At 42.0% G+C, this 13,775-nt stretch overlaps 1 protein-coding gene across 19 annotated transcripts in view; it reads right to left on the reverse strand.

Annotated features, from left to right (window-relative positions):
* DLG2 (discs large MAGUK scaffold protein 2) overlaps positions 1 to 13,775 on the reverse strand; it is a 1,429,269-nt gene that overhangs the window by 967,917 nt on the left and 447,577 nt on the right. For 2 of the 19 annotated variants that reach the window (XM_053304292.1, XM_053304290.1), the window contains exon 1: positions 13,350 to 13,641. The exons of the other annotated variants lie outside the window; for them this stretch is intronic. In XM_053304292.1, the coding sequence (XP_053160267.1) occupies positions 13,350 to 13,391 (42 nt within the window). In that variant the 5' untranslated portion in view covers positions 13,392 to 13,641. Of the gene's footprint in view, positions 1 to 13,349; positions 13,642 to 13,775 lie in introns of those variants that run through there. 19 annotated transcript variants of the gene reach the window in all.

Consider the following 13,775-nt stretch of genomic DNA (forward strand, 5'->3'; position numbering starts at 1 on the left):
GGCAGCTTGGGGATGGTGAATCCTACTACAGGTGCCTTCACGTTAGGTGGGCTAAGATGGGCAGCAAGCAGCCATAGGCTTAATGCTGCTTGGAGCCAAGGTGTTTCACTCTGGTGTTTAGGTTGGACTTGCGCAGCAGCAGCAGCGAGTCTACAGATTCCGCACTTTTGAGGGTGGAGCAACAATCCTCTTGCTTATTACTGATTAATAAAGTTGTGGCCTGTTTTCTCTATATCTATTGTCTTGTGAGACAGAAAAAGCATTGAAGCTTTTGAACTTTGGTACTGGAGAAGACTTTTGAGGATACCATGGACAGCCAGGAAAAACAAACAAATAGGTCATAGAACAAATCAATCCAGAATTTTCACTTGAGGCACAAATGACCAGGCTCAAACTATCATACTTCGGACACATTATGTGAAGGTCCAGCTCCCTTGAGAAGTCCATCATGCTGGGAAATGTTGAAGAAAAGAGAAGAAGAGGACAACCAACAGCAAGGTGGATGGACTCGATCACGACAGCAATGAATGCACTCCTGAGGGACCTTAAAGGCCAAGTTGAAGACAGATCATCCTGGAGAGAATCTATCTATGTGGTTGCTAAGAGTCGACATCGACTTGACGGCACTTAATCAATCAGTCAATCATCTCATGTCTTCATTGGGTCCAGGTGCAAGCAAAGCCCATTGCCACCTTGGAGATTCCTTCTCCATTCTCATGCATGCCTTTCCAAGTCTAGATTATCTTTTTTTCCTGAAAACCAAATACCATAGCAACAAAAAAAGTATACAGGTATAGAAACAACACATCACAAAAGGGTATACAAGCAGAACAAGACTGTATACATATATGACAACTCATATACAAAGAATGAGCTGTTCACACCATTCAATGTCATTGTGATGAAAATGTCAATTAAAAAAACACACCAAATAAACAGCAATGCCTCTAGGGACTGTTTCTGCTTATATAAACAAGGCAGGGAATAGAATAAGCAAGATGGGACAGAACGAACAAGAGACCACTGCAAGTTGGTTGTCATCAATTACATTCAGCGGAAGCTGTTCTTATTTATGAAGCTGTGACCAAAATTGCCATTGCCAAAGATGTTATTTCCGCTCTATGTTCTAGCACAGGGGTAGGCAGCCTTAACTCTCCAGGTGTTGTTGAACTACAACTCCCATCATCCCCAGCCACAATAAATTGGCTGTCCAACAACAGCTGGACAGCCAAGGTTGCCTATCCCCACCCTTGCAGGTAAGTTAGCTTTTGGGATGTTAAAATGTGTGTGACTGCCTGGAAGAGGAAGAAGACAGGCATTTATCTTGTAAAAGACCTAACAATAAGTAATAGGAGAAATCAACTATCTCACCCATATCTCACATGCCTAAATAGAGTTTTGGGTTTGAATGGGAAATTCTAGCTTACATGACTCTAGCTGGCATAGTCTGAAATCTTAAAGAATTAAATTTATTTATACTAAAATTTATCAGCCACACCTTTAAATAAACACACATACACACCTGTCTCACACTCCTCACTCCATGTTTGGCATGAGATCAGGAACTATGATCACATTGTCTGGGAGCAGAGCTGGTCTTGTGGTAAAGGTAAAGTGTGCCGTTGAGTCGGTGTCAACTCCTGGTGACCACAGAGCCCTGTTTTCTTTTTGGTAGAATACAGGAGGAGTTTGCCATTGCCCCCTCCAATGCAGTATGAGATGATGCCTTTCAGCACCTTCCTATATCACTGCTGCCCAATATAGGTATTTCCCATAGTCTGGGAAACATACCAGTGGGGATTCAAACTGGCACCCTCTTGTGGTAGCAAGCATGAATTGCCCTCTTTATGAAGCAGAGTCTACTATGGTTTTCATTTGGATGGTGGCTACACCCACCTGTTTGGTCAGGCTTTTAGTTGATTTTTGAAATTTGATTTCGATCATCTTTTGAACTGTTGATTTTTATTGTTTATAGTTGCTTTTAACCAATTGTAAGCTACCATGAGATGCCTGTGTTTGGTGGTATAGAAATGCATTAAATAAACACACACAGGTGAGCACTGTCTGCTGTAAGAGATTTGCAGTGATAGCACTGTGACAAATAAGTAATGATGCCAAGCTTCGCTGAATTTTTGAATGCAGAAGATACCAGGATCAATCCGTGGCAGCTCTAGATAGGACTGAGCTAGATGAATTAATAGTCTGACTCAGTATAAGGCAGCTTCCTATGTTTCTGTGTTCCTATGGGCCCAACATGCACACAGTCATATATGTATAGGGCCCTTTCTTAAGCTGTGCCCAATACAGTGGTCAGAGATCAAGGCCGGTGGCCACACACTGGTGAGAGGGTGCAGCTGCATGAAGGGGAATCGTGAAAAGAGGGCTAAACCCAAAGAGCAAAAAGCCACTACATCCTCCAGGTTGCGTATAGCAAGGGTTCCCTGCCTTCAGGCCCCAGATATCCCCAGCCACAGTGACCTTTGGAACCCCTGCCATAATACATGGTTGGTGCATTATCTCATAATGAAAATGTCCTACTGAGGAATGGCTCCTTTACATTGCTTTTGATGTGTGTTATTAGCCGCCGCCACTATATTATTGCACAAAGTCAAAGAAAAATAGACATTTTTGCAAGCAGCCAAGATTTTCATAGCTAGAATGGCTATTTAGCCTTTTCTGAAATGTATTTTTTAAAGAAGAAAATGGTGCAGTCTACACTGTGTTTACCAACTCCTATCCATCAGATATGTTCATGGAGGCTATCATTTCCAGACTTATAATCAAGATCTGTATGACTTATTCTGAACTTGGGGGAGAAAAAAACCCTCCATCCTGTGAGCGCCATTTGAAACAGGCCTAATCTTCCATCACCTCTACAATTACATGTTATTTACACTACCTCCTCAGTGTATGCAGCACTTTTTCAGTTTTAAAGTAATGCCTGAACTTCATGATGGAAAAAACCCCCCACAGGAAATAGGAAAAGATGAGAACTAGATATACACACAACACAATTGTGCATACTCCGCAACAAGGGAACCATTCAAAAAATGCTCTGTATGTAGTCACCTGCTTTGTATTCTGCCCAGAATGTATCATGCACAGATCATCTGTCATTATTTGTCTCATTCTTTGCACAGATCATCTGGCAAACGTCACATTTTTGCATGGTGTATTCAGCAAAAACAGGACAAATAACTTGTTCAAAGAGTTGTTCAAACCACAAGTATAGAAGATCTAGAACAAAGTTTCTGCAGCAGGAGATTTACAAGTCCTGGACCTTTGAACTAGGTTAGTAAGCACCAGAGTTCAATTTCTTGATGGAATCAGGAAAGGAAAGCAACAGGGAGTAGGCAGAAAGAAACGGATTGAGAGAAAGAAACACTGTAGGCAGAAAGAAACGGATTGAGAGAAAGAAACACTGTAGAAACGGATTTCAGCACCATGGACAGATCAATATTAGTTTTCTGATGCAAGGAACAATTCTAGGCAGAGTGATGGGCAAGAGAGACTCGGAAAAGAATATCCGCCAAGGTATTTAACACAAAGGATAGGATAATTCTCCAAGTTTCTCGCTCTTAATAAAGGCAACCCCCCACCCCACATTGTGGCTCTCTACTCAATACAGATGGAACACCCAGCTTGTATGGGCATATGATCTGCCTTATACTGAGTCAGACCATTGATCCATCTAACTCAGTATTGTCGACCCTGACTGGCAGCAGCTCTCCAGGTTTGAGACAGGGGGTCTTTCCTGTTCCTACGTTGAGATGCCAAGGACTGAAGCGGGACCTTCTGCATTCAAGGCCTGCACACTAACATTGAGCTACACCCTCTCCATTCGACATGCCAAGACTCCTGCTCACTATCCTAATACCAGCTTTCCTCCCCCAAATGACCTCCATCAATTTTTTAAAAAAATGTAGTTCAAGCCCACATCAAATACTGAAAATGTTAATGTCCACAAACCCTGTTAACAGGCAGGGACCAGAATCCAGCAGAATTTAAAGGGCCTACCTTTTATCTTTGTCACTTTCACCTGTAAATATTTGCCTTTAAAGGCTTCCAATTATAACATAATGCCATATTGTTGATTCACAGTCATTGAGACTCATCCCAAACAGTGAGAGGAAGAAAGAAAAAATGCAGGCAACCAACAGGTAGTCAGGAACACTCTGTGACAATCTAATTAACAACAATGCCAGTCTTCTGCATAAGCTCAGCACAGTATATTTTAGGAGGAGTGATGGCAGGAGGGCCCCTTTTACTAAAGCCCTATTTAATAAGCAATTTTCTATCTCAGGAGAATAAAACAGGAATTATTGTACATGTAAGCAGTAATCACTGCCAGTTTGGTCATTCCCCCTAAAAGAAAATAAACTTTATGCTTCTCTTTTCATGGATGGGCCAATCAATTTAACTTGTGGGGAGAGGAGATCTACCACCGCAAGACACATTTGAAGGTTTCCTGCTTGGGCAAAACATCCAAGGGATTGGGGGGAGGGGGAGGGGGAGGAGAACTCCAGCAACAGCCACTGGAGGGATGCTGTGCTGGAGCTGAACAGGGACAGTTGCTCTCCCCCTGCTAAATGTAAGGGAATCACCATGTTGGAAGGTGTTTCTTTTGCTCAGTTAGCAAAGGTAACTAACTGAACATCTCTAACTAGGAAACCTCTCTAACTAGGATGTACAGAAAAATGTCAATGCTGATGAAGAATGAACCTGTAGGTATCAGCTGCTTATCTAAGCAACAGCGAATGTCCTGTTGGAAATCTGGGGTTGCTGACTATACACCATCCAGCTACCATGTCCCAGCTGGGGGTTCCTCCTCCCCACCCCCCACCAACTACTACCACAGAGCAACCAGGGACTATCTTGCTCTGAGGTGAGGAAAGTAGAAAGAAGTGAGACTAAGACCCATGTAAAGATGTAAACGTGTGGCTTGATATATTTATGTTTTTTGTAAACTGCTTGGGGGTGGGTGGGCCTGAAAAGCTGTATAAATGCTAAATAAACAAACAAACAAAAAATGTCGACCTGCCTGCAGATGTTGAACCACAATTTCCATCATCCCTGATTGTTAGCCACTATCACTGGGAATGATGGAAGCTGTAGTCCAAAATCAGCTAGAGGGCCAAAGTTGGGCAGCCTTGTTTTACTCTCTCCAACTTGTGAGCAAAGTTGATTAAAATCAGCAACTAGATTTGTCCCCAAACTCCACCTCACACAAAACTGTCAATGTGCATTTCAAGGTTCCTGCTTAGGAGAACCATCAGAGGACTTCAAGAGTCAAAATGAGCTTCAATATTATTAGGACTTCCTATGATAAAGATGTGCACAAGGAAATCTGCAGAAAAACCATGTGCCACAATTTCAGTGTGGTCGAGTCTCATGCCATAGTATTATAAGCATCAAATTATCATCTATATAGCGAGCTGCCTAATAAGCTCATAAGAATTTGTGAAAAATGTTCACGATCTGGTCTCATAAGCAGGAGGCTTATGAGACCAGAAGAACTTCATAGCCTCCTCCCTTCTGATTGAAGAACTCTGACCATCAGCTACTGAAACTCAGAGGACCTTCAAGAGTAGTTATCAAGGCAGCCTGATACCAAGTGGGGAGGGGAGCACAAAATACTTCAAGTGCATATGGAAGTACTTGTAAAGTGCCCATAACATCTTGGGTTCCTAGCCTATATCTGCAAATTTAAGAAGGGGTGTTTCTGAAGTCAAATCAAGTCAAAACTTACTAAACACCACTGACACATCCATGCCATTTTAATTTGAGAGATTGGGTTTCTTCTTTCAGAGCATCAATCCCCACATTATAGATGCTCAGTCTGTGTGTATCTTCCATTGAGCTACATGGCTGATAGGGACATGTTTGGGGGGCGGGGAGCAATATAGCCTCTGTAGACTCCATGGCCAGTATTCTGCAGTGTGGGAATGTGCTATAGAAAAGTTATCTGCCCTTCCAGTACCACTAAATGGCAAGCACAGAATGTTTCCATGTATATTCGCCCTAAAAGAATAGAACTTCTAGTTTAATAAGGAGTATTTTTCATAAGGAGACCTCAATCCCTCACCTACAGTGCATTCCTTTCCATAACATTTTCATCAGTAAAAGTTAAGAGGTGCATTGAAGTAAGGCACCAACAGAGCACCAGTGCAAAAGTTAATATGGAACTGCCCACCTTCTTCCTGCCTGCCCAACAAGGTCGTCAGAGGGGCCTTTGCTCCGCGTGCCATCAAACTAAAGTGCCGTGCACATGGGACAGGGCCTTCTCTGTTGCTGCCCCCAGACTCTGGAATACTCTCCCAGTGAATGTCCACTCTTTGTCATCTGTGGTTGCTTTTTTTTAAAAAAACACACATTTGTATTTGTTCAGGCTTTTACCCTTTAAGGGCTGCAGGTTTCTCAGCTTTCCTGTTCCTTTTATCTTTTTTATGGTGGGGGGGTTGTTTGTTTGTTTGTTTGTGGGGAGGGGTGATTTATGGTTTTTACTGCTTAACTGGTTTTGAGTGTGATTTTCATGGAGCTTTATTGTATTTTAACTTTTGTAAACTGCCTTGGGATGCTTAATGAAAGGCGGTATAGAAATTGAACAATAAAAAAAATTAATAATCTATATGCACATTACTTTTTATTGGTACATCCACAAGACCAGTGATTCTCAGACTTGGGTCCTCAGGTGTTATTGGACTTCAACTCCCATAATCCCCAGCCTCAGTGGCCTTTGGTTGGGGATTATGGGAGTTGAAGTCCAATAACACCTGAGGACCCAAGTTTGAGAATCACTGCACAAGAATTTGTGCAAGCCAATCACAGAGACGGAACCCTAAGAGCATGTGTTTATAGCCACAAAAACAAAAGTAGCTATTCTCAAGCCCGGTACATATACAGCCTTTTATTTTATTTTTTCCTGGATTGAAGGAGATCTTAGTTCTGGTGGATCAGACCAATGGTCCATCTAGTCCAGTAGTTTCATGTTTCACGTAATGGACAGTCAGTGACCTTGAAGAAACCCATGAACAGAGCATGAAATCATACAACAGCACTTCAATAGTTCATACTTAACTGGCCCACTGAATGGGGGCCATCATCATATTAATCATGTTCAGATTCGAAGAGATCATCATGTCAGAATCTGAGCACGATTAACATGATGATCATGTTCAGGTTGTAAGACAACATGAGCCCCATTCGTACATTTATAAAAAGCACCACTATACATGGTACAATGTATAGGCACAAATGGGTCAGAAGTCCCATCTCCGACATGCAAGTCATACTCGCACCCCACTGCTCATGCTCAGAATGGGTTTGTCTAAAAGGGAAGTGCCCTATTCATAATGGTGGGTGCTTCTGTGATCACGAGGCTGGATCGCCCAAGCCTCTCGATCAAGGCAGCACCCACCATCCTGGATAGGGTGCATCCCTATTCAGACAAAGACCACTTGAAGCATGAGCGGCAGGGAGCGCTGATGACCCAGGGTGGGACTTCCAGCTCATTTTCCACCACTGAAACAATGTATACCAGGGCTTTCAAAAAAGTGTCTGAATGGGCTATGGTTTGATTCATAAATGTGTTTCATGGCATGATGTTACACCATTATCTGGACATATCAACTATTCAAGAGACTGCTAAACATGTGTAAATCCAGGCCCCAAAATCCAACTTATGGTGGCTTCAAGGTAGTAAAAACAGTCTTCTGAAACAGGCTGATACTCCACAAGAGGGATTTCCAACTTTGGGTCCCCAGAAGTTGCTGGACTGCCCAAGTCCATTAATAGCCAAAGGCCATTATAGCTAGGGATGACAAGAGTTTTAATCCAATATCATCCGAGAATCTAAGGTTGGGAAGCCCTGCCCTACAAAATGCATGTCAAAGTGGCCGGAGTCCTACCGATTTCCAAGGCACCTCATATCCTTTTGTTGAGACATCATTCCAACCTGAGGTATTTAAGGAACAAACAAAAATATAAAACCAGAAAGGTAATCAGAACATTTTCAAAATAATGATCATTTTACATTTCCCTGTACAGGTAACTGTGTGCAGGGCTGCAGCCTAAGAAATATCAGATCCCAGAACATTTTTTCCTCAATGGCACTGATAACGTCCCACATTAAAACACAAAGCATAGAATGTCCCTGTTCGTAATGAAACATCCAGTTATGTGTTAAAGAAAGGCCATAACACATTTTTAGAAAGCAAATGTACTTTTTTTTAAAAAAGTGAGCAAACAGCAGAATACCAAGTTGTATACAATTTTAGCTCAGTTTCTAAGCCACTGATTCCCATACTGTGTGCCAGGACATACTAATGTGCTGCAGGAAGGGCTGAATTGAAAAATTAAGCCTCCACATTGGATGCATTTGTTATTCTCTGCCCATCAGAGGGCTAATGTAGCATTAATCCACCTGCTCTCTACCTTTTAGGATTGGCCATCAACAGTAAAAGATCCAGCAGTTAAGAAATAAGCCACAGACTAACACTTGGTAGGGTTGCAATGAAGGCCTTAGAAAGGATATTTAGATGCTGTGACATGTCTGTACCTACAAAGATTAGAATTGTTTGGACAATGGTTTTTCCTGTGACACTCTATGGATGCGAAAGCTGGACTTTGAAGAAGCAAGATAGAAGAAGTATTGACGCTTTTGAACTTTGGTGCTGGAGAAGACTTTTGAGAAGACCATGGACAGCCAGGAAAACAAACAAATGGATCATAGAACATATCAATCCAGAATTTCCACTCAAGACACAAATGATGAATAGGCTCAAACTATCATACTTCGGACAGATTATGCGAAGATCCAACTCCCTTGAGAAGTCAGTAATGCTGGGAAGAGTTGAAGAGAAGAGAAGAAGAGGATGACCAGCAGCAAGGTGGATGGACTCGATTACGACAGCAATGAATACACCACTGAGAGACCTTAAAAGCCAAGTTGAAGACAGATCATCCTGGTGAGAATCTATCTATGTGGTCACTAAGAGTCAACACAGACTTGACAGCACTTAGTCAATCAATCAATCAGTCTCTATCAAGATAAGGGCAGTGCCATTATGCTATGGGATGGAGTAAGGATGCACCAGGATTCTCTGATGCGGTTTATGCTACAGCTACAGGACATCAGGGAATCCCAGAAGCATCACTTCTCAAACCTTTCCCCCCCAGATATTTTTGGACGAAAACTCCCATCATTCCCAGCCACATTGGCTGGGGATGATGGAAGTTGTTGTCCAACACCTGAGGTGTCAAATTTGATCACCTCTGCCATAAGGCCTAGTCTTTTTCTCTAAGACCTGATCGACTGGACAAAAAGGATGGGATGGGATGCTGGGAGTCTTACTTTGGCTATCGCACAGTAGCAAGAAGGGTGTCTGTCTGATTCTCTGGGAGCTGATGAAAAGAATACATATCTATTTTTAAGAGTCTAAGAATGAAGTGCAACTTTAGTTCGGGGGGGGGATATATATTTAATTAATTTCTATGTGTAAACCGCTTTGGGAACTTTGAAAAGTAGTATATAAATACTCGTCGCATTTGTATACTCCAGAGATCAAACATTTTGGAAACACTGGCTGACAATCAGACTAATGATGCATGCACTGAAAAACTTGTTCGGTGTGAAACAAGAGAGGAACAATTTTCACCAGTCTCCTCTTCCCTCAGCAGCCCACTGTGCTTCCCAAAAATATGCCCCAAAGGGTTGTGGGACCCTCAGAAAATTATTTTCAGGAGGCACAATGAGTTCCAGCAGACAAGGGGAAATCAGCCCACCTCTACTCTGTGAGGCTGTTCTCACATGCAGGCAAAACTGTGCTAAGGAAGCCCACATGTGAGAACCGGCGGGATCACGCCCGAGCCCAGTGGTGCCTCAGCGACAAACCTGCCAAGCCAGCCACCTTCTTACATTGGGTTAAGGGAGCTAGCACTCCCTTAGCTCCATTTTATTTTTAATTGTCTGCCAGCTCCGGCTGCTTGCAGCTAGGGCTGGGAGACTGCAGGGCTCCGGTTGGCGTCAGGGAACTCCCCATAACACACCATGTAATTGCGCAGTGCACTGTGGGATTTCTAGGTGCCAGGATGATGCGTCCTGGCCCACAACTCTCTGTTTGCCGAGGAGGCAGCTGCACATCTGGGCGTGCAACCTCTTTAACTAGACCAACAGCAAGGGTCATCTGCCGCAGAGGTAAGCTTTTTGAGGCTTCCTCCACTGCCCCTTCAAGGCCTTTCTCATGGATCGTGAGAAAGGGCCGTGTGTGTGTGTGTGTGTGTGTGTGTGTGTGTGTGTGTGTGAAAACTTTCTTTGGTGCAGGCAACATTAGTCCAGATGTCAACCACTACTCTTATCATGCAGAGATCATCGCTGTGCTTGTTATTAACCTTGGGGATTTAAAAATCTCTAAATGTCCAAAAGTTAATTATAAAGTTGTTACACTGCGAATTTGTAGTGAATACCCGACAGCATTTAAAGAAACCTACTTTCTTTTTTCTCTTTAAACATGGTTTTCTTATTTTTTTCATATTATAGAAATAGCTTAGAGTACATGGATGAAAAAGAACAGTACATTTAAAATGTTATCCCTTGCAGATTTATCTGATTTATATAATATCATGATACTATCTCTCCAGTTTATAATAATTATATATTGCAGTAAGTATCAGAGAGTTGTTGAATGTTGACACTGGAAAGATCTGAACAGGCAAGAAGAAAATGCCTGAAAATACTTTTACTAGCAAATTGCAAAGCCAACTGTATACCTTTAGTAAGGCTGCAATCCTATACAAATGTAAAGCAAAGTGTGCCATCAAGTCAATTTCGACTCAAATGTACCCAAGCGTAAATCCCACTGAACTCAATAAGACTTACTTCTGAGTAGACATGTATAGCATTATGCTGCATGTGAGCATATGTGCAAATTTCATCCCCATTTCCATCATAAAATCGACAGGCTTCTGATTAGATTTACAGTTTTTAATAGTTTAACATTACATTACATTTTAAATTATTTTAATGTTTTAACATTTTCAATTGTGTTTTAATGTGTATTGTTTTATTGTAAACACCCAGAGACATAGGTTTTGGGCAGTATACAAATATGTTAAGTAAATAAATTTACACACATTTCCCATACCACGGGGAACATTTCCCATGCCACAGGTGCAAATGTCAAAAAGAAGTCTTCTTGACCTAAGCAATTCTGAAATTTTTTGCGGCCTTCTAAAACATTAAGAACTTTAGCAAATGTCAACATTCAGTTTAACATTTACAGGAACATCCATACAATTTTGTATTTATCAGGTCTAAGCAATTTTACTCTTCTTTTTGGTAAAAGTAGTGAAGGGGTACAGAAGCCAGCTGTGCAAGTTGTTGAAACTATGAACTTAACTACATGCACTGTAACCAATGTGAGTTAAATGGAATTGTAGCCAAGGGGACTTGAATGGCCATAAAGACACTGGTGATTGTATACAGCCAGATATATGGTGAATGGATGCATGAACAAGGCCATTATTTCATACACTGATGAGTCAATATAAAGAGTTTATGAATGATGTTGGAGAATGTAGACCAACGCTCAACATCAAGAGGCCTTTGAGTAAATTTGCCAGTATATGCACACAGTCCTGAGTGGACAATGGATTTTCCTAGACAACATATAACATTCCTGGGTATGCTATGCATACCACCTGGCTGATGAACAAAACGCCTATGATCAATTCACATTTTCTGGCATCACTTCACAAGTACGCATATTGCCCAGGTAAACTGAAAAATCCTCCACTGATGTTGTTGATCTGGGCAAATTCTCCATGGCATTGTGCATACAATCCCCAGTCAATCAACTCATATTAATCCCATATATTTCCATGAATGCACAAAATATGGTAATGTTGATGTTCACGTGTGAATTTTGACAATTCCAGAAAAATTTCTTGCATGACTGAAAAATTATATTTCCCTGTGTTTCAGACATTCACAAGTGAATACTAACAATTACATTTTAGTGACAATCAACATTCACTCATTTATTTTTGAGTTTGCATTTACAAAACTTACCTGCTACTGCCAGCATTCCCATATGAATGCTCACATTGACTAAGTTTCAGACATTCACTGTAACAGATATATCTAAAACGCCCTTTGACAGTTTCCTTCTGATCTAGTTAACCTCACCAATTCTGCCATAGTAACGTCATCATCGAGTCCAAGCATACAGGCAAACAATTAAACTTTCTCACCAACATTAGAATAAACAGCCTTGGACTGGAGCAAAGGGAGAGAAACTCTTTATGAATCCTCACTGATTTTCCCACTAAATTGTGCTGATCCCTTTCTTTGGTGTGAGTTTCCTTTTTCCCCAGACACATTCCATCATGCCTGACACAACGGGAGCATCGGCAATACCTCCCCAATAGGTTGACAGAAGACTGTAATTCATTTAAATTATGCAACTCTATTCTCACAGCTGGCTGGCCCACTCGTTCAGCTTACAGCTGAGCGCAGTGTCAATGATCCTTTCAAACTGGCTTGTCCTCAGGTGCCGATGAGGAAATAAATCCAGGAACTTTTACACTGAAGTTTGGGGGTGGGGGAGCAATTAAGCAAAGTCAACACATGTTAACACAACTAACAAGGATATGCTACCAGTTTGACGAAGCCAAAAGGTTTTCTTAAGGCATTATTTGATACTCACATACACACACACGCTCCCCCCGCCCCCCACAAATAAGTGTACACATTGCTCATATTCTGGACATGGTTTAGCATTTGGCTTGTATGCATTTGGTGACAAGTTAGAAACAGATCAGCGTGAGAGCCTAGCTGGAGCCGACAGATCCCCCGATTTTTCCAGACAGATCATCAGCAAGAAAACAAGCAAGCTCATAGCACTGGAGGGGATGAAGAATCAAAACTGTATGTATTCTGATTTATTTGCCCTAAACCAAAAGAGGCAAACCGGCACAAGCAAGAGCCTTCAGATTCCTTCCTGGCCTACTGGGACCTTTAAGAAAGAAAGAAAAGAAAAAAAGAACAACACAAGCTAGCATCTTATTCTGCCATGCTAGAGTCGAGCCGAAACGCAGACCCACACCGAAGGTCATTATACAGCGGAACATTAAAGCATGCTTCTCCAATTAAGCCACGCAGACACAATAAAACAAAGCCCTCTCAACCACCTGTAATAATATGCCTGCTTGGGCAGCAATTCCAAAGTATCAAGCAACACAAGGTAGACATTTTCTGCAGCTGCTTTGGTTTCTTTTTTAAAAGAGGCAAAAAGAAGAAGAAGAAGAACCCATCCACATCCCTGCCAAATAGCTGTCTCGTCTCCTCTTACCTTCACGTTAGTCCGGAGTGCACAGTAACATGCAAAAAACATTGCAGTAAACAAGGAGCATATGGACCAGGATTCGGCTTCTCTGCTCTGCACAACCCATACACACTCACACACACGATCCTCAGCATGTGCTACTAAGAAGCATTCGTTCTCTCTGTCAGTTTCAAATGCATTGATCTCTGGGCTTTTGTGGCTCCCCCCTGACTACCGAAAAGCCATGTCTTGAAGGCACTGAATGAAAGCTACTTGTCTCCTCTTCCCTGCCTGTACAGAACATGATGCCCAACAATGGCAATTTGGAGAGATTTCGGCAGCTGCAACTTAAAAGACCTCACTTGCTTTCCGTTCCAGCATTTTAAAATCAGTGAGAAAATAAGACCAGGGGGGGGGGAGGAGGAGGAAGAAGAAGAAGAAGAAGAAAAAGAG

The sequence above is a fragment of the Hemicordylus capensis genome, chromosome 3, assembly GCF_027244095.1.
Source record: "Hemicordylus capensis ecotype Gifberg chromosome 3, rHemCap1.1.pri, whole genome shotgun sequence".
Taxonomy (NCBI): Eukaryota; Metazoa; Chordata; class Lepidosauria; order Squamata; family Cordylidae; genus Hemicordylus; species Hemicordylus capensis.